General features: G+C 24.6%; 8 protein-coding genes across 15 annotated transcripts; 4 read left to right on the forward strand and 4 right to left on the reverse strand.

The window, feature by feature from the left end:
* Positions 1-249: 249 nt before the first annotated feature.
* LOC122859626 lies at positions 250-1,897 on the reverse strand. Its single transcript, XM_044163307.1, has 6 exons — positions 1,810-1,897; positions 1,556-1,691; positions 1,001-1,443; positions 856-934; positions 332-411; positions 250-288 (listed from the first exon to the last, which is right to left on the reverse strand). The coding sequence occupies exons 1-6, from the start codon at positions 1,891-1,893 to the stop codon at positions 250-252; spliced, it is 861 nt and encodes a 286-aa protein (XP_044019242.1). The 5' UTR covers positions 1,894-1,897.
* Positions 1,898-2,393: 496 nt separating this feature from the next.
* Positions 2,394-4,311, reverse strand: LOC122858574. Its single transcript, XM_044161542.1, has 4 exons — positions 4,097-4,311; positions 3,795-4,002; positions 3,287-3,723; positions 2,394-3,219 (listed from the first exon to the last, which is right to left on the reverse strand). The coding sequence occupies exons 1-4, from the start codon at positions 4,181-4,183 to the stop codon at positions 2,551-2,553; spliced, it is 1,401 nt and encodes a 466-aa protein (XP_044017477.1). The 5' UTR covers positions 4,184-4,311; the 3' UTR covers positions 2,394-2,550.
* Positions 4,312-4,358: 47 nt separating this feature from the next.
* Positions 4,359-5,432, forward strand: LOC122858591 (apoptosis regulatory protein Siva-like). The gene is made up of 4 exons (XM_044161568.1): positions 4,359-4,604; positions 4,683-4,867; positions 4,950-5,113; positions 5,198-5,432. Exons 1-4 carry the CDS (start codon positions 4,484-4,486, stop codon positions 5,241-5,243), a joined length of 516 nt encoding a protein of 171 aa, XP_044017503.1. The 5' UTR covers positions 4,359-4,483; the 3' UTR covers positions 5,244-5,432.
* Positions 5,433-5,569: 137 nt separating this feature from the next.
* On the forward strand, positions 5,570-6,254 carry LOC122858592 (homeobox protein 2-like). Its single transcript, XM_044161569.1, has 2 exons — positions 5,570-5,663; positions 5,745-6,254. The coding sequence occupies exon 2, from the start codon at positions 5,758-5,760 to the stop codon at positions 6,247-6,249; it is 492 nt and encodes a 163-aa protein (XP_044017504.1). The 5' UTR covers positions 5,570-5,663; positions 5,745-5,757; the 3' UTR covers positions 6,250-6,254.
* Positions 6,255-6,668: 414 nt separating this feature from the next.
* On the reverse strand, positions 6,669-14,051 carry LOC122858565 (copper-transporting ATPase 2). Of its 5 annotated transcripts, XM_044161518.1 has the most exons (6): positions 13,779-14,051; positions 13,343-13,430; positions 13,218-13,263; positions 7,501-11,097; positions 7,235-7,423; positions 6,669-6,809 (listed from the first exon to the last, which is right to left on the reverse strand). In XM_044161518.1, exons 2-6 carry the CDS (start codon positions 13,416-13,418, stop codon positions 6,680-6,682), a joined length of 4,038 nt encoding a protein of 1,345 aa, XP_044017453.1. In that variant the 5' UTR covers positions 13,419-13,430; positions 13,779-14,051; the 3' UTR covers positions 6,669-6,679. The 5 variants fall into 5 exon arrangements, with proteins under 5 accessions (XP_044017453.1, XP_044017456.1, XP_044017455.1 ...); XM_044161521.1 differs by lacking the exons at positions 13,218-13,263; positions 13,343-13,430; positions 13,779-14,051 and adding exons at positions 7,006-7,058; positions 12,166-12,400; XM_044161520.1 differs by lacking the exons at positions 13,218-13,263; positions 13,343-13,430; positions 13,779-14,051 and adding an exon at positions 12,757-13,050.
* Positions 14,052-14,182: 131 nt separating this feature from the next.
* On the forward strand, positions 14,183-15,847 carry LOC122858573 (GDP-Man:Man(3)GlcNAc(2)-PP-Dol alpha-1,2-mannosyltransferase-like). Its single transcript, XM_044161541.1, has 2 exons — positions 14,183-14,243; positions 14,323-15,847. Exons 1-2 carry the CDS (start codon positions 14,221-14,223, stop codon positions 15,767-15,769), a joined length of 1,470 nt encoding a protein of 489 aa, XP_044017476.1. The 5' UTR covers positions 14,183-14,220; the 3' UTR covers positions 15,770-15,847.
* Positions 15,848-15,863: 16 nt separating this feature from the next.
* Positions 15,864-17,453, reverse strand: LOC122858576 (RNA 3'-terminal phosphate cyclase). The gene is made up of 5 exons (XM_044161544.1): positions 17,337-17,453; positions 17,137-17,254; positions 16,424-17,057; positions 16,188-16,344; positions 15,864-16,123 (listed from the first exon to the last, which is right to left on the reverse strand). Exons 1-5 carry the CDS (start codon positions 17,376-17,378, stop codon positions 15,914-15,916), a joined length of 1,161 nt encoding a protein of 386 aa, XP_044017479.1. The 5' UTR covers positions 17,379-17,453; the 3' UTR covers positions 15,864-15,913.
* A 180-nt stretch (positions 17,454-17,633) lies between these two features.
* Positions 17,634-20,572, forward strand: LOC122858585. 4 transcript variants are annotated; one of them, XM_044161558.1, is made up of 5 exons: positions 17,634-17,688; positions 19,546-19,730; positions 19,802-19,998; positions 20,062-20,320; positions 20,394-20,571. In XM_044161558.1, exons 2-5 carry the CDS (start codon positions 19,632-19,634, stop codon positions 20,520-20,522), a joined length of 684 nt encoding a protein of 227 aa, XP_044017493.1. In that variant the 5' UTR covers positions 17,634-17,688; positions 19,546-19,631; the 3' UTR covers positions 20,523-20,571. The 4 variants fall into 4 exon arrangements, with proteins under 4 accessions (XP_044017493.1, XP_044017494.1, XP_044017492.1 ...); XM_044161559.1 differs by lacking the exon at positions 17,634-17,688 and adding an exon at positions 18,348-18,451; XM_044161557.1 differs by lacking the exon at positions 17,634-17,688 and adding an exon at positions 18,760-18,811 and having other exon boundaries at positions 20,394-20,572.
* Positions 20,573-20,838: the final 266 nt, after the last annotated feature.

A 20,838-nucleotide genomic window follows, 5' to 3' on the forward strand; every position in this document is an offset into this window, starting at 1 on the left:
TATAGTTTATTAAAATTAGGTGGAATTATTTTGTTGCAAATAATGAGATTTAAATCTACATATTATTTTTATTTAAAATAATTTATTATATTAATTAGATAACAATTAATAGAAAATTATATAATTTTTTTTTTTTTTAAATAATTTTCAAGACAAGAAATAACGACTGGATAAAAATAAATTGATTGCAATATTATTTATTATTTTTTAAATAAATTATATTACAATATAATAATAATAATTATCCGATTAATATGCTTGTTCTAAAATTAACATTAACTGATCGCCCTAATTCGAAAATATCATCATAATCGTCAAAAGATACATTTACCCATAATGGCTTTTCACGATATTTTATTAATTTAGACATTTCATTGATAACATCATCAGTTACTTTTGTATTTTCAAGGTCTAATGATGTTAAATTTGGTAAATTTTCAATAACTTTAATCACTGAGCTGTTTGTGATTTCAATGCGATTTGATAAATCCAAAGAATTTAATTTTTCATTAAATAAATATTTAATTGGTTCATCAGTGATACACTCATTAGTTTTTCCCGATTTATTTAAAGAATGTTTTTTTAATGAAAAATCGAGAGTATTTAATTCCTTTAAATTACCAAGTGAAATCATAGCATTATCTGTTAGAGTTATACCTATTATAAATAAACTCTTTAATTTCTCAGCATTATTACAAAGATTGTTAAAAAATTCATCAGTATCACCACAATCACAATCACAATCAATCAATAACATCATGAGATTTTTTAAATTACCAATTGGATACATATTCATTTTTTTATCATTATGCCAACAAAACATGAATACTAAACGAGTCAAATGTTTTTTTTCACCTATTGCATCAATTATTGATTGACTTAATCCAAAGTGACTTATAAGTACATCATTCAAAACGATTAATTTAGAAAATGCCTGGAGAAAAATAAATTTATTAAAGATCAAATAATATATCAAATTTAATTAAATATTGAAACTTACTGTAGCCAATGAATATGGTAAACGAATACGGTTATTTTGATTTTTATTTTCAAGCCTAAGAAATTTTAAGGTTCCACCAACTTTTTCTAATGACTTGACCAAGCTCTTTGGTAAAGTTGAATTTTCACAATCCCAATCAATACTCAACCGTTCAAGATGAGACATATTAGAAAAAGCATTTTTAAAATCTTGACTTTTAATTTTTTTCAAATGTAATTGTAAGTCTTTGAGATTTGGACAATTAGTCTTAATCAATGGCATTATTTGAGAATTGAAAGGATAATGTCCGTATCGGATATTTAGACAAGTTAAACTAAATCCGCAGAGATTAGTTATGTATTTTAGTTTTTTTTCATTTGCATGTAAATTTTTGGCCGAATGACATCTAAGGTATAACGTTTTAAAGCATGAAGTAACAAATTCGTTTTCCCAATGTCTGCATACTTAAAAATTAATTAAATATATTATTATCATTGGTGTTTATAATATTTTTAAAACAAAATTTTTTTTTTTTATCATTAAAATAATATAAATGTAGTGTTGTTATTTTCTTACTTTTTTCGAAACGTGGTTGATTAACAAAGAGTGGAGCCATCCGAATTATACGCCTATTACGCTGTGCTATTAATTTTTTTTCAGTTTCACTATTATTACGTGAGCCTTCATCATCTATTCTGTCTGGTAAGTTAAACTATAAGAGAAAAAAATTAATATATAATTAACAATAAACAATTACGTCAGCTAAAAAATTTAATATTAATCTGTGACTATTCATATATGAATATTTGATTTTGATATATAATACTTACTTCTTCTTGAGAAATTAAAGTGAATTTTTCAAGCCATTCAGTTGGACTCAAATTTATCTGCGGATCACTTTGATTAGTCTCCATGCTTTTGCACCAGCTTATTCAATATAAATAAGTTACTAAATTGTATAAACTTAAGTTAAAGTCTGTTGCAACCTGTTGTAACCACGTTCAGCGAATATCTGTGAACATGGCACAATGCATCTAATGCACCTGAATGCACCCACATTGCCAGATGGCATCCCCACTATTCTTGCTCTCAACATGAGGCTGTATTTTCATAATTTGTCATCTGGTTTAACTTTATGTCAATTAATTTAAAAAGCTAATGTCATTATTGAAGAAAGATTTAACTGATATTTTGATATAATTAATAAAAATATTATTTAAATGAAAATTGTTGTTAATAAATCAAATAATCTCTGATGGTTATTTATTATGATTATTAAAATTAGCTGATGTATTATTAATTAGATAACAAATAATAGAAATATGTATATTTGATTTTTTTTTTTTTTAAATAATTTTCAAGACAAAAAATAACAACTGAATAAAAATGAATTGATTGCAATATTATTTATTATTAATAATATCATAGTGAACAAGATAATTTTTTTTTTTTAATATAAACAAAAGAAAAGTGGTTTTATAATATAATTCAATCATGAAATTGTTATTGTATATATTGTATCTGATTATTATATATAATATTAAACAATTGATTGATTGATTGATTGATTTTTATTTCCTAGTCCTAAAATTAACATTAGCTGATTGTTTTAATGATTCGAAAATACCATCACGATCTTCAAAAGATACAAAGACAGTTAATAACGTTTTTTTTTTTTTTTTTAATTTAGATATTTCTTTGACAACATCATAAGTTACCTTTGTATTTTTAATAGTTAACTCTAATAAATTTGGTAAATTTTCAACAAGTTTAATCACTGAACTATTATTGATTTCAATGCAATTTGATAAATCCAAAGCGATTAATTTTTCATTAAGTAAATATTGAATTGATTTATCAGTGATAAACTCATTATTTTTCACTGGTTTATTAGAAAAATGTTTAGTTAAACAAAGTTTATTTAATTGCTTTAAATTACCAAGTGCAAACAAACCTTTGTCTGTTATATGTGTACCCATAATACCTAACTCTCTTAATTTCTCAGCATTATTACAAAGATTAATTAAGAATTCATCAGTGACACCACATTCAATATGCAGCGTCGAGAGATTTTTTAAATTTCCAATTGGACACATATCGACTTTTTTATCAAACATTCGATCATACATGATCATTAGATGAACCAAATTTTGCATTTGACCTATTGACTCGAGTAATGGTTGACTCAATTCAAAATCAGTTAAACATAAACTTTCTAAAACGATTAATCGAGGAAATACCTGAAGAAAAATAAATATTAAAAATTAAATAAAATATAATATATTTATGAAATAGTTTTAAACTTACCAAAGCCAGTGAATCTGGTGAGAAATGATTATTTTTTGTAAAACATTTGAGGTAAAGAAATTTCAAGGTTCCACCAACTTGTTCTAATGACTTGACCAAACTCATTGGTAGAGTTGAATTTTCACATCGCCATTCAATACTCAGCCATTCAAGATGAGACATACGAGAAAATAAATTCGTCAAATCTCGTCTTTTTATTTCCTCGAAAGCCAAACCAAGGGTCTCAAGATTTGGACAATTATTTTTAATCAATTGTATTATTTGATTATTAAAAGGATGTGCGTCTTGGATATGTAGAGACGTTAAACCAGATCCACAGAAATTAATTATGAATATTAGATTATTTATTTGTTCTTGTAATTCATTGGCCGAATGACATTCAAATATAAATGTTTTAAAGCATGAACGAAAAAAATTGTTGTCCAATTGTTCGCATACTAAAAAATTAATTAAATATATTTATTAAATTATTTATTGTTAGTTAAATTATATAGTGTTGTTTTCTTACTTTTTTTGAAACGTGGTTGATTAACAAACAGTGGAGCCAATCGAGTCATACGCATATTATGTAGTGCTGTTAATTTTTTTCCTCTTTTATTTATCTCTATGTAATCAATGTAATTTTCCCAATCATCATTATCATCTTCATTTTTATCCTCTGAATCATCAATTTCATCCAATACATCCGAACGAGATAATTTGCCTCGTAATTTAAGCTATAAAAAATAAAAATTAATTTATAATCAACAATAAACAATTACATCAACTAAAAATATAATATAATATATAGGTATGCCATTAAAAACTTACTTCTTCTTGCGAAATTAAAATAAATTTTTCACGCCATTCAGTTGGACTCAAATCCACATTTATCTGATCACTTTGATTAGTCTCCATACCTTTTTTTCATTCAAAGCACGTGTATGAAATTTTTAACAACTTGTTTATATAAAAATAGTATATTATAAACCAGTTGCAACCTGTTGACTGTTGTCACATATCAGCTGATCTGTGCACCTGGATGATCCCCCATTCCCCACTTTTTGTTTTCCACTTTTCTTGCTCAACATAACATAAGGCTGTATTTTCATGATTTGTCGTCAGATTTAGCTTTATGTCATCTTGAAATTTTTTTTGTGATCAATGATCATAAACAATGTTATAAAAATTATTTAAATAATCATTATAAAAATAAAAATGTCAAACAAACGTCGTTGTCCATTTGAGGACAATTTAATGCCTCAATTAAAAGTACATGTTGGATTAAAAGATTCTGCTGATCCACTTGAACGTGATAAAGAAATGAAAAAAATATATGGTACTTATAAATAAACAAGGTTATTTTTATAATAGAAAATATAAACCTCATTCATTTAAACAATTTAACCAATTACAGAACGTACTTTACAATTATTAAAAAATGGATCAATGAAATGTCATGATAAATTATTAAACAATCAGTTATCAAATTACAAAAAACAAATCAATGGATCCAGTGTTGAAGCACCACCAGCATCACGATTAAAACAAATGATTATCAATGGAAATCTTGGTCTTGAATTAGCAACAAAAATCATCACAGTGAGTTTAAAAAAAAAATAAATCAACAATTTAATGATGCATCATTGTTTGACATAAATATTATTTGTTTATTTAATTTTAGGAACCATTGGATAAATCACATCCTTGTACTGATTGTCGTGATGAGACATCTGGTAATAATAGTCTTCGTTGTTGCTATCATTGCATGAAATATTATTGTGAAATTTGTTTGAATCAATGCACCAAGTGTCTTGAATCATATTGTTCTAAATGCAGTCTCACCGTGTAAGTTTTATCCAACTTGTTACTTGTATTTGTCATTAATTATGTCATTTATTTATAATAATAATTATTATTTTTATTTTACAGTTACAATGAGAAAGAACATGTCGAGTGTATGAATTGCTATTGTTAATAATTTAATAATTTTACAAGAATATATTTATTTCAATTGAACATATCAAGTCAAAATCAGCCAGTCGTATTAAATTTAAAAAAATAATAATAATTGTATATTTATAATAATAATAATAATATTGTGAAAAATTAAATTTAAAAAAAAAAATAGATTATAAGCAAAAAAAATATTTATTTTTTTCAAGGGTCATGTGACACCCTCTGGTGTGTTTATTTTTTATTTTTTATTTTCAAGTTGTAGATGTTGTTGTTGTTCTCACTTTTTTTTACACACAACGTAGTTGATTGATATCAATAAAAAAAAAATAAAATAAAAAATAAAACATCAAGTCTTTGTTGTCATTTGAGAGATAAATCATCTCATCATTTTTTCATTTTGTTTTATTATTTTCTAATCTTTGTTGTACAATCCAATCACGTAGGTATTAATTTTCATAAAATATTTTATTATATTATATAAACAATAAATAATCTCTCAATATATTTAATTAAACAACAGATCAAATTAAAAAATGGAACAGCCACGTGAAAAAATAAATATGATATCAAATAAATTGTCAGCCCAGGAAATAAATGAACTACGAATTAAATTCCTTACTGATGGTCATTTTCGTGTTGAAAAAAAGGATACAATTAAAACATTTGTATCAAAAAATAATTTTACTTTTGGTCAAATGCAATGCAAAGAATCTAATCATGATAATAATAATAATAACAACAGTGATGGATTGTTGACAAAAAACAACACAAATTTACATCAAGCAACATCACCAGTACAAATGAATTCAGGATCAAATACTGGCAGTTATTATATTCCAAATAATTACAATGATTTATCAGCAGCATCAGCTGGAAAGCAGCTCAACAATTTACCCAATTATAATGCAACTGTGATGACTGGTAACAATGCTAATTACCACAGTCAATATTCGATAAATCCAATGAATACTGATAATTTGGTAAACAATTATTGTCATAATAATTACAACTATAAAAATAATTAAAAATTTAATCTTGTTTTATTACTCAATTTATTATACTCAATTCATTTCAAAAATATTTTTAACATTTGCTTATATTCATTAAAAATATGTCATTTTTTTTCTTTTTTTTTTTCATAATAATATAAAAGTCAATAAACAATTTAAAAAAAAAAACAAAAAAACAAATCAGTAGAAAATGTAATAACAATTATTCATCTTGAAAATTAATTATTTTTTTAAAATTAAAAATACAACTTGTCGGTTTGTTGAAAAATAAAAATTATAAAAATACAAAAAAAAAAAATAATAATAAATGCATTTTTTTAAGTACGATTAATGTAAAATTGCATTTTCATTTGGCAACATTGTCGACGTAGCTAATTTACTATTGATTAATTAAAATATCATACAAAACTCAAAGATTTTTAATTTATAAAAAAATAAATTTAATTTATGAAAGTGCACTATGTCGATTATTTGTACCGTCATTTTTTCCTTTTGAAAAATCAACAACAGTAAAACCAACTCTATCGTCATTGAGTAATAAATCTTCGGCTTCTTCTTTTGTTTTACCAAACAATCTAAATACAAATAAATAAATAAATAAAATTAATATAATATACTAATGCATTTCAGCAAATTATTATGAAAAATATTATTAAAAAAGAATAATAGAAATAAGAAAAATTTAATTAAATTAATTGTTATTAGTTTTATGTGCAAAAAAAATGTAGAAATTAAATGAAAAAAAAAAAAAAAACAAATGAAAAAACTTACTGATTCATACATTAAGTATATTTCCATTGGTGTGTTCTTGATAGTTAAATTGCCTATTTGTTTTTTTAAATAATAAAAAATGAAATAAGTCATGCAAGGAGTTCTTGTGCAATAATAAATCAATAAAATGTGAAATTAGTAATAATTGTTGTTGTTATTTTTAAATAAATAAATAAAAATAGTTGGATGAATTGATAATTTCAAAAAGAAATAAAATAATAAAAATTACCGTGAAAGTGTAGATCCATTTCTAACTGGAAGATTAGTGGAATCATCATCACCACCACCACGACCAACACGACTAGTATTATCAAGATCTGTTATTGTCATTGTATCATCATAATTATTTTGTAAACTTAATTTATATGCTGCTAGATATTCTGGTGTTTCAAGTGATGCTCTTGTTGGTTTTTTAAATCTGTTGAAATAAAAAAAATTAATTAAAACAAAGTAAGATATTGATGTATGTATGAATGAATGAATGAAGAAATTTACAATTTAAGACAAAGTGAATTAGCAAGAACAGAAACTGAACTTGCTGACATTGCAGCAGATGCCATCCAAGGTGATAATGTAAATCCTAATGGTCCAAATAAACCAGCTGCCATTGGTATACCAATAATATTATAAATACTAGCAGCTAGAAAATTAATTTTAATACGAAATACAGTTTTTCTTGATAATTCAAGACAACCAACAACATCCAACAAATCATGTTTCATAATAACAATATCAGCAGCTTCAGCAGCAATATCAGTACCAGTACCAATTGCAATACCAACATCAGCTTGTGCCAATGCTGGACTATCATTGATGCCATCACCAACCATTGCAACACATTTTTTATCTTCTTGTAAATGACGTATTTTAGCAACTTTATGAGATGGTAATACTTCAGCAAATATTTTATCAATACCAACTTGTTTAGCAACTGATGCTGCTGTTTTTCTATTATCACCAGTTAATAAAATAACATCAAGACCCATATTTTTTAGTGTCCAAATAGCCAAGTGTGCTTCTGGTTTAACAGTATCAGCAACATTTATTGTTGCAACAAGTACACCATTTATTGCAACAATTATTGATGTATTACCTTTTTCTTCTTGTTCAATCATTATCATATCAACTTGTGGTTCAATTAATATTGCATTTCTTTTCATCCATTCACGATTACCAATACAAACTTCATATGAATCATTGTCATTTGATGTTGTTGGATCATCATCTTTATCATTATTATTATTATTATTATTATATTGTTGTTGATCTTTATCAATTAATAAATGATGATGATATTCATAATTTTCATCATCATCATCATTATCATTATTTGTAATTTGTTTTTTGTTATTTAATGGTATAATATCAATTGGTACATTATTAAGATTAAATGTTCTTGATTTATTATTATTATTAGCAGATGTATCACCAATTTGATTTTCATAATTAATTATAATATCAGATTTTTTAATATTTAATAACATACTATTGATATTATCAATACGACATTTAAGACCACATCCAGCAACAGCTTGAAAATTTTTACATTGTCCAGTTATTTCACTGCCAATTGTTTCTTTAACAAATTTAACAATTGCCGATGCAATTGGATGTTCACTATTTATTTCAGATGTACCAATAATACCAAGTAATTTTGATATTGATAATTTATTTTTATTATTTGTATTATTTTTATTAAAAAATAAACATATTTTTGTGACAATTGGATTACCATGTGTTAATGTACCTGTTTTATCAAATACAATACAATTAATTTTATGTGCATTTTCTAATGGTTCAGCACCTTTAATATATATACCATTTAATGCACCAACACCAGTACCAACCATAACAGCTGTTGGTGTTGCTAAACCAAGTGCACATGGACATGCTATTGCAAGTACAGATAATGCACATCTAAATGCACGTTGTAATATTATTTCTTGACGACTTCTTCCAGAATAATTATCATGATTATCATGATGATTCATTGAATTTTGAGTATTTAATATAAAATATTCAATATCAATATTACCAATAATTAACCATGTAATAAGTGTTGCTAATGAAAAAAATAATACAAATGGTACAAAATAACCAGCAATTTTATCAGCAAATTGTTGAATTGGTGCTTTACTTGTTTGTGCTTGTTCAACAAGTTTAACAATTTGTGAAAGTGTTGTATTATCACCAGTATGTATTGCTTCAATAAATAATGGTCCATTTTTATTAATTGAACCACCAATAACAGATGAACCAATTTTTTTAGATACAGGCATACTTTCACCAGTTATTAAACTTTCATCACATGATGATTGTCCAATAACAACACGTCCATCAACTGGTATTTTAGAACCTTGTACAACTTTTAATATATCACCACGTTGTACAAGTTCAATACTTATTGATCGTTCATTTAATATTTCATTATTTTTACCAAGTTTAACAAGTACAGCATCAGTTGCATTTAATGATAATAATTTTGATAATGCCTCTGATGTTTTACCTTTTGATCTGTGTTCAAGCCATCTACCTAAACTAACAAATGTCAATAGCATTGGTGGTGTATCAAAAAATGTTTGTGGACTTGATGTTTCTTTCATAATAATAGCAACACTTAGTATAATAAATGAATAAACATATGCTATTATTGTTGTCATTGATATCAACACATCCATATTTGTTGTACCATGTCGTATGGCTTTATATGCATGTACATGAAAATACCAACCAATGAAAAATTGTACTGGTGTTGCCAATAAAAATAATAATAAATTTTCTAATGATAAACCAGGTATAATGCAACACATGTCATCATGATTATCACTTATAAATGACATTATTACCATGAAATATAACATAATAGCCATACTTGGTATACCAAATATTAAAGATAAATAAAATCTTTTTTTAGCTTTATGTATTTCTTCTTTTTGATTTAAATAATTTTTATAATCTTTTGATATATTATTTGAATTATATAATTTTGCTGTAAAACCACCAATGCCATTTATATTTTCAATGATATCTCTTGGTCCAGTTTCAGATGTGTCATATTTAAATTTACCAATTTGTGTTGATAATGAAATTGTTGCTGTTTTAATACCATTTAATTGCATAACACTTTTTTCAATTTTATCAACACAAGATGCACATGTCATTCCTAAAATTTCAAGTTCAACATTTGCCTCACCAGTACCAATTTCATCAATTAACGTTGTTGGAAAACCAAGATTTGTTATACTTGATACAATATCAATTGGACGTATTTTATCTGGTTGATATTTAACTTCAGCTTTTGCTGCCATTAATGCAACTAATATACTTTCAACACCATATAATTTTTTACAATGTCTTTCAATTGATGCAACACATGATGCACATGTCATACCTTTTATATATAAATGACATTTTAAATATTTATTATCATTATCATCATCATCATTGTTATTATTTGTAATTTCAATTAATCCATTATTTTTGTTTGATGATTGTTTATTATTATTGATGCTATTATTTGTCATTATTTTTTTACCATTTATTTCATAAACAAATGCATCAAATCCCATTTCTTCAATAAATTTTGCTATTTCATCGGCTTTAATATTATCTTTTTGATAAATAACAAATGCCTGTTTTTTATCAAGTGATACAGATATTTTTTTAACACCTGGCTTATCAGATATAACATCAGTAATACTTTTAACACAACTTTGACACGTCATACCATCAATATTAATTATACATTTATATTCTAAATTATCATCATCATCATCATCATCAGCAATGGAAGCATCAAAACCCATGTTATTTATTTCATCGATAATATTATTGACACTTGTATCATTGCTGTTGTAATCAATATATCCAATTTTTTCTTCTAATACAACTTTAATATTTTTAATACCATTTTTTTGAATTATTGTTTTTTCAATATTTTTAACACAACTTTGACAAGTCATACCGTCAATTTTAATTTTACATTTTGTTGTTATTTTTTTATCATCATTTGTCGGTGTTGTTGATGATGGTGTTTTTGGCACATGTACCATATTTGTTGAGATTTCAAATTCTCCATCGTCATCAGCATCCCTTAAACGAAAGAAAAAAAATTAAATTAATATTATTTAAAATTAAATTTTTTTTCATTAAATTTAATACCCCAATTGATTGTTAGATTCAAAATTTTTAATGAGTGGTAATTTATCATCATCATCTTTAGTCATTTTTTTTTATAATATTAAGTAAAAAAAGTAATTTTTAAAAATTATTATTATTTTTTTTTTTAGCAGAGCTACACAACTTTAACTGTCTGGAACTGTCGTTCGACTGATAATAAAATTTTTTTAATCTTTTTACACTTTAGTCACACTATCAAGTATAAACAATATATGAGGCATTTCACGTAACTTTGAACGGTCTCAACCCTGACTCCCACCGATTTTGTTTATACTTCGTAACTTTTTTTTCTAATTCGTAACTGACTGTAAAAATTGAGCTCCAAGTGACATAGAATGCCTCATATATATACAAATACATATTTATATTTCATATCGTAATACATATATCAATATTTAATCATCAAACGGATAAATTTCAAACTTTAAACGGTTTAAATAAATACACTAGAAGCCATTATTTAAATATATTTTTTAACAAACTCGATCAATTTTAAGAAGAAGAAAAGAAGACTATGATTTTATCTTTTCCTTCTTTTTTTTACGTTAAATTTATTATCGATCATTGAACGATGATAGATCTCATATGATAGCTCGAGATAAAATTTTTAAAATGATAAAAATTTTACTATCGTGATGTTTATCAATACATATTTTTTTTTTTCTTTAAATAATTTATTGATCAAATTACAAATTGTCATTTGAATTATAAACAGGATGCAAAAAAAGTACAATATTTATTCAATGAAATTCTCAATCAATTTAAATCATAATAAAACAGTCATTATCATGCAGAAAATATAGCTTGTATATATAAACTTTCTTTGAGTATAGTCCGGTTTTTTTTTTTTCAAGGCTTCTTAGTTAGAAAGTTAAACTGTGTGCAAAATTTAAACTGTTTAAAATAAAAATATATAATGTTAATGTTTTTAAAAAGATTACAAGTTAATTAAAATTTTTAATATAATAATCAATGACTGACCAAAGTAAATGCTGATTAACTCGTTGAAATAAATCAGCAGAATATTTCGTAACACTTTTGTCAAATAATAAATATTTAAATTTTTCAACAATTGATGTATTTTTTTTTTGTCTAAATTTAGAATGATGATTCATTTTTTTTTTTTTTTTGTTAATTTTTTGTTTGATATTAATTAAGTTATAGATGTTTTATATTGAACACATGACAGTTGACTGAAATAAAATCTGACAACACACACTCAGCCAGCATGAATAATAAAAGTAATGAAAAAAAAAAAAATAAATAAAAAATAAAAAGGAAAGGCTTGATCATGTGCTCCAGTTGTTGCTCAGTATATTATCTAAATGGCTAATTTAAGTTCATTGAGTCTATCCAAATTGACATGCTTTTATAAAAGCTGCTTTTCTTCAAACAAAAAAAAAAACAACAGCAACTAAAGAAATAAATTGTTATTTTAAAAAATTTAATCCATTAATATTTTTTACTTCATTAATCAATCATCTAGCAAAATTAATTACTTGAATGACTTTACAACTTTCTCTCTTAACTTTCTTCACAGATCTGTGTTGTTTATTTGTAAAAAAAACTCACCCAAATACTGAATTTGACAATATTTTATAATTACAAGCACGTTTTATTTTGTTCATTTTAATGAATATTTAAAAAATATAAATTACCACCACTACCACTACCAGTACTAATGACTTATAATTTAAACTGATTTAATTTTAAGAGTCGAGAGAGAGACGTGGCTTAGCCGAGTACAGTGTACATTATAGATACAACAAGTGTAATAAAATGATTATGTGCTGTACATACATGCTGTACATACTTGACTAATAATATTAAATGTGATATACATTTTATTTATTGAGACAATGGATAACATTGATAAGAGCATAATTGTATATTTAATTGTTTGCTCAAAGTGTTTTTAAATATATCTTGATGTTACAAATTTTTTTTTTTTTTTTTTTTTTTTCTTTAAATATATTAAAAATATTATTTTATTTTTTGTTTTTAACAGCTGAAATATATTTTTTTTTATTTACCTGAGTTTTGATGAGTTGTTTTTATTAAATGATGATAATTTTTCATCTGTAATTAAAATGGCATGCAAAAAATTAATAAAATTGTTTTTTTTATTTTTGGAGTAATATATTTTTAATTAAATTACCCTTTTTATTATTACAGGAAATTGTTTTAATTTGAACAGAATCTCCTATTGATTGTGGCAGAAAGATGACATCCATTGTGCTTTGTATCTAGTAGAAAATAAATAAATGAATCATTCAACTATTAGGTATATTTATAAATGATAATCTTGTTGGTTTTTTTTTCTTTTGTATTATCATGAAGAATGAAAATATTTAATTCATAATAACAAAGGAAAATACATTTGTATTATATAAAAATAAAAAACAATTATTAAAAGTTATATAAATAAATAATTATTTATTAATAACAATAGATATATTTTTATTTTTAAAATATAACCAAATTTTCATTAAAAAAAAAAAACGTGTCATTTTTTTTGGATTATTTTTCATAATAATAATATTTCAAATAATAAAAATTAGATTTTTTATTTGTTTATATGATTATTTACTCACATAATTATTTAATTTATAAAAGAATAAATTTTGTAATCCATTCTAGGCTCTGTAAAAAAATCAACTTTCACTTTCTTTGTTGTAAAACTTTTTAACATAAATTTTTGGGACATAAAAAAAAAAGGTCAATAATAAATAATAATTATAACAATAAATTTAGAAACCGAGGAAAGAGACTAAAATAATAATTTGATTGATAACGTCAGATAAACTTGTTGATGATAATAATGGTGGTGGTATAAATAATTTATAATAACAACATTAAAAAAATATAAAAACAAATACAAAAATATCCATATCCAATATGGAGTCTAAGAAATAACCAGTGGCGCTCTTTTGAAAACAAAACAGCTGTTATTGTAAACAACAACAAAAATCAATAATATAAAAAGTCTGAATACAAATAAAGATAATAAACAAATATTTAATTAATTTTTAAAAAATGTTTAGCATACACTGCATCATGTAAGTAATCATCATGTAATTCAATTTTTATTATGAAAAAAAAATGTTAATAATATTAATCAATTTATTTAAACAACAGGGATACAATAATTAAATTAGTTTCATTGACACTAATATTGTCAACAATAACAATCATTTGTTTAACAATAATAATTCCAATTTGGATAATTTATTGGCGACATGTATTTAAAAATAGACGTAAATTAAATAAAAAAAAAAATCCATCAATTGGTATATTTCATCCATACTGCAATGCTGGTGGTGGTGGTGAACGAGTACTTTGGAGTGCAATTGAAGCTATACAAAAAGAATATTCAAAAGTTAAAATAATTGTATACACTGGTGATTTAGATGCACATCCAGAAAAAATGTTGAATAAAGTTAAAAGTACATTTGACATAACATTAAATCCAATTGAATTTATATATTTACATAGAAGAAAATGGATAGAGGCTGATTGTTATCCAAGATTAACACTACTAGCACAAAGTATTGGCTCAATATATTTAGGTTTTGAAGCATTAAAATCATATCAACCAGATATATTTATTGACACAATGGGATATGCATTTACTTATCCATTATTCAAATATATTGGTGGTTGTAGCATTGGATCATACACTCATTATCCAACAATATCAACAGACATGCTACGACATGTATATCGTAGAGTTGAATCACACAATAATCATCGTACAATTGCTAGAAATCCATTTTTATCTGGTGCTAAAATTTTGTATTATCATTTATTTGCAATTTTGTATGGTTTAATGGGAAGTTGTGCTGATATTATTATGGTTAATTCATCTTGGACTGAGGAACACATTAATGCCATATGGAAATGTCCCCTAAAAACACACAGGGTATATCCACCATGTGATATTGTACGTCTTGTTAATTTACCATTGTTAAGTAATGCTGAAAAAGGTGGTGTTATTCGTATAATATCTGTTGCACAATTTAGACCAGAAAAAAATCATCAACTTATGATTAGAATAATGTATGAATTACGATCAATTATTAAAGATGATTTATGGAAAAATATAAAACTTGTACTTGTTGGATCATGTAGAAATGATGATGATAAAAATAGAGTTAAAGATATGCAAGATTTATCAAAGTACTTTGCTGTTGATGAAAATGTTGAGTTTAAATTAAATTTAACATACAATGAGCTTATTAATGAATATCAAATGTCAACAATTGGTATACACACAATGTGGAATGAACATTTTGGTATTAGTGTTGTTGAATGTATGGCTGCTGGTTTAATAACAATTGCACATGATTCTGGTGGTCCTAGATCAGATATTATTGAGACACAACAAGGTAGTCAAACTGGTTTTTTAGCTTGGAATGCTATTGAGTATGCTAATATTATTAAACACATTATTTCCTTGAGTGATGATGATAAAAATAATATTATTAATGCTGCAAGAGCATCTGTCAGTAGATTTTCATGTGAAACATTTGAAAGAGAATTTCTTCGTACTGTTGCACCATTTTTTAGACCAAAATTGGAATAATTTATTAATTATATATTATTATTTAAAACAAATGTGAGTTATTTTTTATTTATTTATATTTTCTACGTTTTTTTTTTTCTTTTATTTCTAGATTGGATAAAAAACAATGATTAACAAATTGAAAAAAAAAAAAAAAAAGGAGTTTTAAATTAAGCCAACTCCTTTACATTCCATGACATAAAATTTTCCAGTATTAACAGAATTATTTTCTTCTTCTTTTAGGCTAAATTCATATCCACGATTTTTTAACATTATTTCAGCAATTTTAACAGCTGTTTCAGTGTGCTGTGTCAATTTTCCATGACCAATTGATACTCTCGAGTGGCCATTAGCCAAAGCCATCAGTATAATGAGCTAAATAAAAATAAAACAAACAATTAAAGCATTTAATTGTTGTTTGAAATAAATAATAATTTACCTGATCTTGCATAAAATCATCAACACAAGAATGATTGAGAATTGGTTTGATAATATGTTCAACAGCTTCTTGAGCTGGATCTTTACCATTACCTCGTTTTAATGAACCCAGTCCAGAGCCTCCATAAACACATCCAGTATTTGTTTTACAAACGATACTTTTAAAAATAAAAATATAAAATAAATACCAATTTTTATTTAAAGGAAGAAAGAAAAACAAGTAAATTTTCTACATACTTGATACCAGATCCATTACCAACAGCCATACCTCTATCTTCTCGATATTCTTCAATATTTATTGGTGGTACTGGTACATCATTATCTCGCAGCTGCATTGACAATGATTTTTTAGCAGTATCAGCCATTTTGTAGGCTTCATTTAATTGAATTGAACCAGCAACATATGACCATCCTGATATACCATCAATATCACCACAATCAATGACATTTATAGGCTTTAAATGACTTATTGGATTTATTTTCATGTGAATTTGTCCACCTCCTTTTGGATAATATCCACGTTTTACAACAGTTAAATCAAAATCACCACCAAATTTATTTAACCATGGTCTAAAAACTTGTGTTAAATACTCGACATGTGGACCCATTGGTACATTAGTGCCTCCTTTTAATATTAAATTTATTGGTCCATCATCATTATCATCATTTGAAGAATAAAATAATGCAATTGGTAATGCAACTTGAGCTAGCAGACCAATACAACCAGCAGTTTCTGTGTCTGCTGTAAATTGACGTTTTTTAATTTTTGTCTTGTTGATGTTGTCAATGTCAGGATTAAATTCCAAACGAGTTGATCCAATATATGCTCCTTTGACAATTGCATTACACATATCCCGTGCAATTTCAACACCTTAAATATTAATTAATTATAATATTTAAAATTAATTTATTATTAAATATAATATAATTAATATTATTTTTAAACTTGCCTTTTAAATGTTGTGCTGCTAAGCCTGGTTTTGGACGACCAGCTCTGATATTTTCAATTTCAATTGGTATTTTATATAGTGCACTTAAACTCAAAGCAATTCTCAATACTTGACCTCCCTGTAAATTTAAAAATAATTTCATTTTTAAATTCAATTTTATTATTTTAAAAACAAATTATTAATATTATTATTATTCTTACCCCTTCACCTAGACTACCATCAATTTTTATAATTTTCGACATGATTTAATTCAAGACAAATTAAATTATTAAAATTGTTGTTATATTGGAGTGACAGTTTACATGTGTGTCTGTGTGTAGACACATGCATGCAGTATGTGTTGAACAATTTAAAGACCAGGCCGGTTTTAAAGGGCAACACCAATTTTAAAAACAGCTCCAAATGGCAATATGAATATAGAATATGTGTACAGAATTAAAGGGAAAGAGAGAATTTTTAAAAAATAAAAAATAAATAAAAGTGACTCATGCGCTTTGACTGGTTATGTCTACAGAGTACAGCTAAGTATAAGACTAAGAATAACTTCAGGAAGTATGTATCTGATAAAATAGAAAATCATTTTATATTCAACAATAATAATTACAATATTTTATTTATTAGATATAAAAATACACAGCCATTTGATACACTTGGAGCTATTATTTATTGTTGTTGTTGTTGTTTGACAGCTGGTACTTTGGCAAAAGTTTGACACTTGTTTGTTGACACTTGATGAAAATTTTGTGTACCAATTTTTGAATCTTTTTTATTATCATTTGATTCATCAGTATTGTTGTTGTTGTTGTTTAAATTAAAAAAATTAGCCTCACCATTATTTAATAATGCATGATATTTATGATGAACAAATGGCTTTAAAATTTCCATTGCTTGATAATGTTGCATACGTGATAATAAAACAAATAATTCATCAATTTTATGATTTAAATATTCCCATTTTGTTAGTAATACATCTGTTGGATTAGCATCTTTTGATATTTTTTTAATTGTCAACGTGTCATACTGCATCCAAGTACCTGTTTCAAATTAATTTATTCAATTATTAAATACAAAATTAAATGATATGTCAAATTGTTTATGTACCAGCAAGTTCCATCCATTTGTTATTGTTGTTTAATATTTTACACAATTGTAAACGTACTAAATATGGCAAGTCGTAAATATAAATTATATTATTAATATTTTTTGTTGCACTGATAGATGTCATTTTAATATAATTTTTATTATTAACAAAGTATTGTTTTATTTATTTGACAGCTGGATAGATATAGTTGTTTGTGTCTGAATAAAGCAACAGGTATTGATAAAAGTAAAATAAAAAAATATTTATTTTGTGATGCAATATAAAATCAACTCTCTCACACACACACACAATGTCAGGAATATATATATATCTAGTTGGCTCTTTTTTAAAATTATTATTAACCAGATAAATTATGCGAATATATTATTTAATAATTTATAAATGTCATTTTATTTAAAATTAAAGTCTAGTCTGAAGATCATTGATCTTTAGTCATTTTTTTTTTTATAATTTTTTGATATTATCAAATGATTTTTAATTTATAAATTTGATATTTAAATTTATTTTCTATTGAAAGTCAAATAACGGATTTATTATTTGTTATTTTTATGAAATAATTGATAATGAATGAAGGTATATTAATAATATTTATTTATTATATTTAATTTAATTTTTTTACCTAAAAAAAAAAGTATCAACAATAATTATTATCGTGAAATAAAAAAAATACAAAATAAAATTAATTTTTAATTTATAAATAAAGCCAATGTAGAATTTAATTTTTTTTTCCATATAAAAGAATAACAAATATTTCCATTGAATAATTAAATTAATTTTCAATTTATAAATTTAAATTTTTTTTTTTGCATTAAAATTAAGAAATATAAAAATCTTTATATTGAAAAAATAAATAAAAAATAAGGTCATTGACATTGTGTATTTATTTACAAGTCAATAATAAGATAATAATCAAAAATTGACGAGGTAAAGTTTAGTTCGTTGCCATAGTTATTTACCAATTCTAAAATTTTCCCAAGTTATATAATACATTATTTCAATTCTATCCATCAGTAAGTCAATGTATCTCTCAAAAATTAGACATTATTTCCGCAAAAATATTACAAGTTAAAAAATGAAATAGAAAAAAAAAAAATAAGAAAAAATTTTTAAAGCTGGTGTAATGTGGATATGTCGTGACGGTATAATGTTTTGTTGACCTTAAAAATTCATGTGCATGTTAATACTAAAATATTACACACGCAATATAACACAAAATATATATATATTCAAAAACTCACATGCAACATGATATTTTATTAGAAAATAAAATTGAAAATATCGAAAATATATATTTTTTTTTGTTTCAGATTTTAATTACATTGTCAAAAAACAAGATAAACAAAAAATATGTTTTGGATCAGGAAGACCAAGAGACCTAGATTCCAGAAATGGCATGACTTCATTTATGCGTTATTATACACCTGAAAATTATACAAATATATCACCTGGAAAATACAATGTCATTGAGTCATTTAAAGCTGCAACAGTTAAAGTAAATTTTCATCAATTTACCTTGTAATTTAATTGCTGTGTATATTAATTTTATTGTATTTTTTTTTCCAGCCATGTTCAAAAAGTTTTAGTAAAAAAGGCTACAGTGGTCTTGCCAGATTTTCAACTCTACAAAATCATCAAGATGATTATCCAGCACCAGGTGATTACAATGTCTCATCATTTCCAGCTAAAGTCAAGGACACTAGTAAATATCCATTTGGAACTACTGCCAAAAGAAAAACTCAACAAATCAATGACAATCCAGGGTAATATTATTAAAAATCCATAATTAATAATTAAAAATATTAATGAGCATTTAATAATTACAGTCCTGGTGTGTACTCAAACTTGATGCCACGAAAAAAAAATATAATATTTGATCACAGTTTTGGTGGTAATGCTAAAATGCGACTTGGAGTTGATATTAAATGTTGCAAAAAAAACATTGATATTTGTAATGTTTGTAACAAAAAACCAGACGGTGATTATTGGCATTTAAATGATAGAATTTTTATTTGTCGAGGATGCATGAAACAAGAACGTAAAAAAGTATTTAAATATCCTAAAAATTATTTTAATAATTTTACGGTAAGTATCCTTAAATTGGTTATATATAAATAATTTTGTTTTTTTGTTAATTGGGTGTTTTTTTAATTTTTAGAAAATACGTGATTGTTCAATGATACACTCACATGAAGGAACTGATGCTAAATTGTGGCTGATGAATCCAGGAATTATTGAAAAGTGGCTACAAAAAGAAGCCTATCTTTCGTTGTACTTCAAAGACTAAAAATATACAATTACCTTATCGAAATTAATATTAAATATATAGTAATTTATTAGTTATTGTTTTTGGAAAATATTTAAAAATTGTTAAACTATTATTAAACTGATTTTATTAGAATTATTAAAAGTATTTTATTTATTGAAATTTACATCAAGCTGTTTTTAATAATTAAGTAATAAGTACTTTTAATAATTAAAAATTTCGTGGGATTATTTTTCTATATCTTCGAAAATATCATAGAAAAATTTCATTTATTTATTCAAATTTAGTATTTTTAAAAAGCAACATTCTTTTGGTATTAGAAAAATAATCCCACGAT

This window comes from Aphidius gifuensis, linkage group LG6 (assembly GCF_014905175.1).
Source record: "Aphidius gifuensis isolate YNYX2018 linkage group LG6, ASM1490517v1, whole genome shotgun sequence".
NCBI classification, from domain to species: Eukaryota; Metazoa; Arthropoda; class Insecta; order Hymenoptera; family Braconidae; genus Aphidius; species Aphidius gifuensis.

Bases quoted from the DNA above. Each gene is read 5' to 3' on its own strand.
- LOC122859626 (XM_044163307.1), bottom strand. From the start codon at position 1,893: ATGGAGACTAATCAAAGTGATCCGCAGATAAATTTGAGTCCAACTGAA. The intron at 1,444-1,555 runs GTAAGAAAATAA...TTAATTTTTAAG, and splicing joins TCAACCACGTTTCGAAAAAA to TATGCAGACATTGGGAAAAC. The intron at 412-855 runs GTGAAAAAAAAC...TAACATCATTAG, and splicing joins ATCAATAATTGATGCAATAG to ACCTTGAAAATACAAAAGTA.
- LOC122858574 (XM_044161542.1), bottom strand. From the start codon at position 4,183: ATGGAGACTAATCAAAGTGATCAGATAAATGTGGATTTGAGTCCAACT. The intron at 4,003-4,096 runs GTAAGTTTTTAA...TATTTTTTATAG, and splicing joins TTTTAATTTCGCAAGAAGAA to CTTAAATTACGAGGCAAATT. The intron at 3,724-3,794 runs GTAAGAAAACAA...TTAATTTTTTAG, and splicing joins TCAACCACGTTTCAAAAAAA to TATGCGAACAATTGGACAAC.
- LOC122858591 (XM_044161568.1), top strand. From the start codon at position 4,484: ATGTCAAACAAACGTCGTTGTCCATTTGAGGACAATTTAATGCCTCAA. The intron at 4,605-4,682 runs GTACTTATAAAT...AACCAATTACAG, and splicing joins AGAAATGAAAAAAATATATG to AACGTACTTTACAATTATTA. The intron at 5,114-5,197 runs GTAAGTTTTATC...TTTATTTTACAG, and splicing joins TCTAAATGCAGTCTCACCGT to TTACAATGAGAAAGAACATG.
- LOC122858592 (XM_044161569.1), top strand. From the start codon at position 5,758: ATGGAACAGCCACGTGAAAAAATAAATATGATATCAAATAAATTGTCA.
- LOC122858565 (XM_044161517.1), bottom strand. From the start codon at position 12,299: ATGAATCATCATTCTAAATTTAGACAAAAAAAAAATACATCAATTGTT. The intron at 11,098-12,165 runs GTCAGTCATTGA...CTTTCGTTTAAG, and splicing joins GTTAATCAGCATTTACTTTG to GGATGCTGATGACGATGGAG. The intron at 7,424-7,500 runs GTAAATTTCTTC...TTATTTCAACAG, and splicing joins AATTCACTTTGTCTTAAATT to ATTTAAAAAACCAACAAGAG.
- LOC122858573 (XM_044161541.1), top strand. From the start codon at position 14,221: ATGTTTAGCATACACTGCATCAT. The intron at 14,244-14,322 runs GTAAGTAATCAT...TTTAAACAACAG, and splicing joins TTTAGCATACACTGCATCAT to GGATACAATAATTAAATTAG.
- LOC122858576 (XM_044161544.1), bottom strand. From the start codon at position 17,378: ATGTCGAAAATTATAAAAATTGATGGTAGTCTAGGTGAAGGG. The intron at 17,255-17,336 runs GTAAGAATAATA...TTAAATTTACAG, and splicing joins ATGGTAGTCTAGGTGAAGGG to GGAGGTCAAGTATTGAGAAT. The intron at 16,345-16,423 runs GTATGTAGAAAA...TATTTTTAAAAG, and splicing joins GGTAATGGATCTGGTATCAA to TATCGTTTGTAAAACAAATA.
- LOC122858585 (XM_044161556.1), top strand. The intron at 19,731-19,801 runs GTAAATTTTCAT...TTTTTTTTCCAG, and splicing joins TTAAAGCTGCAACAGTTAAA to CCATGTTCAAAAAGTTTTAG. The intron at 19,999-20,061 runs GTAATATTATTA...TAATAATTACAG, and splicing joins CAAATCAATGACAATCCAGG to TCCTGGTGTGTACTCAAACT.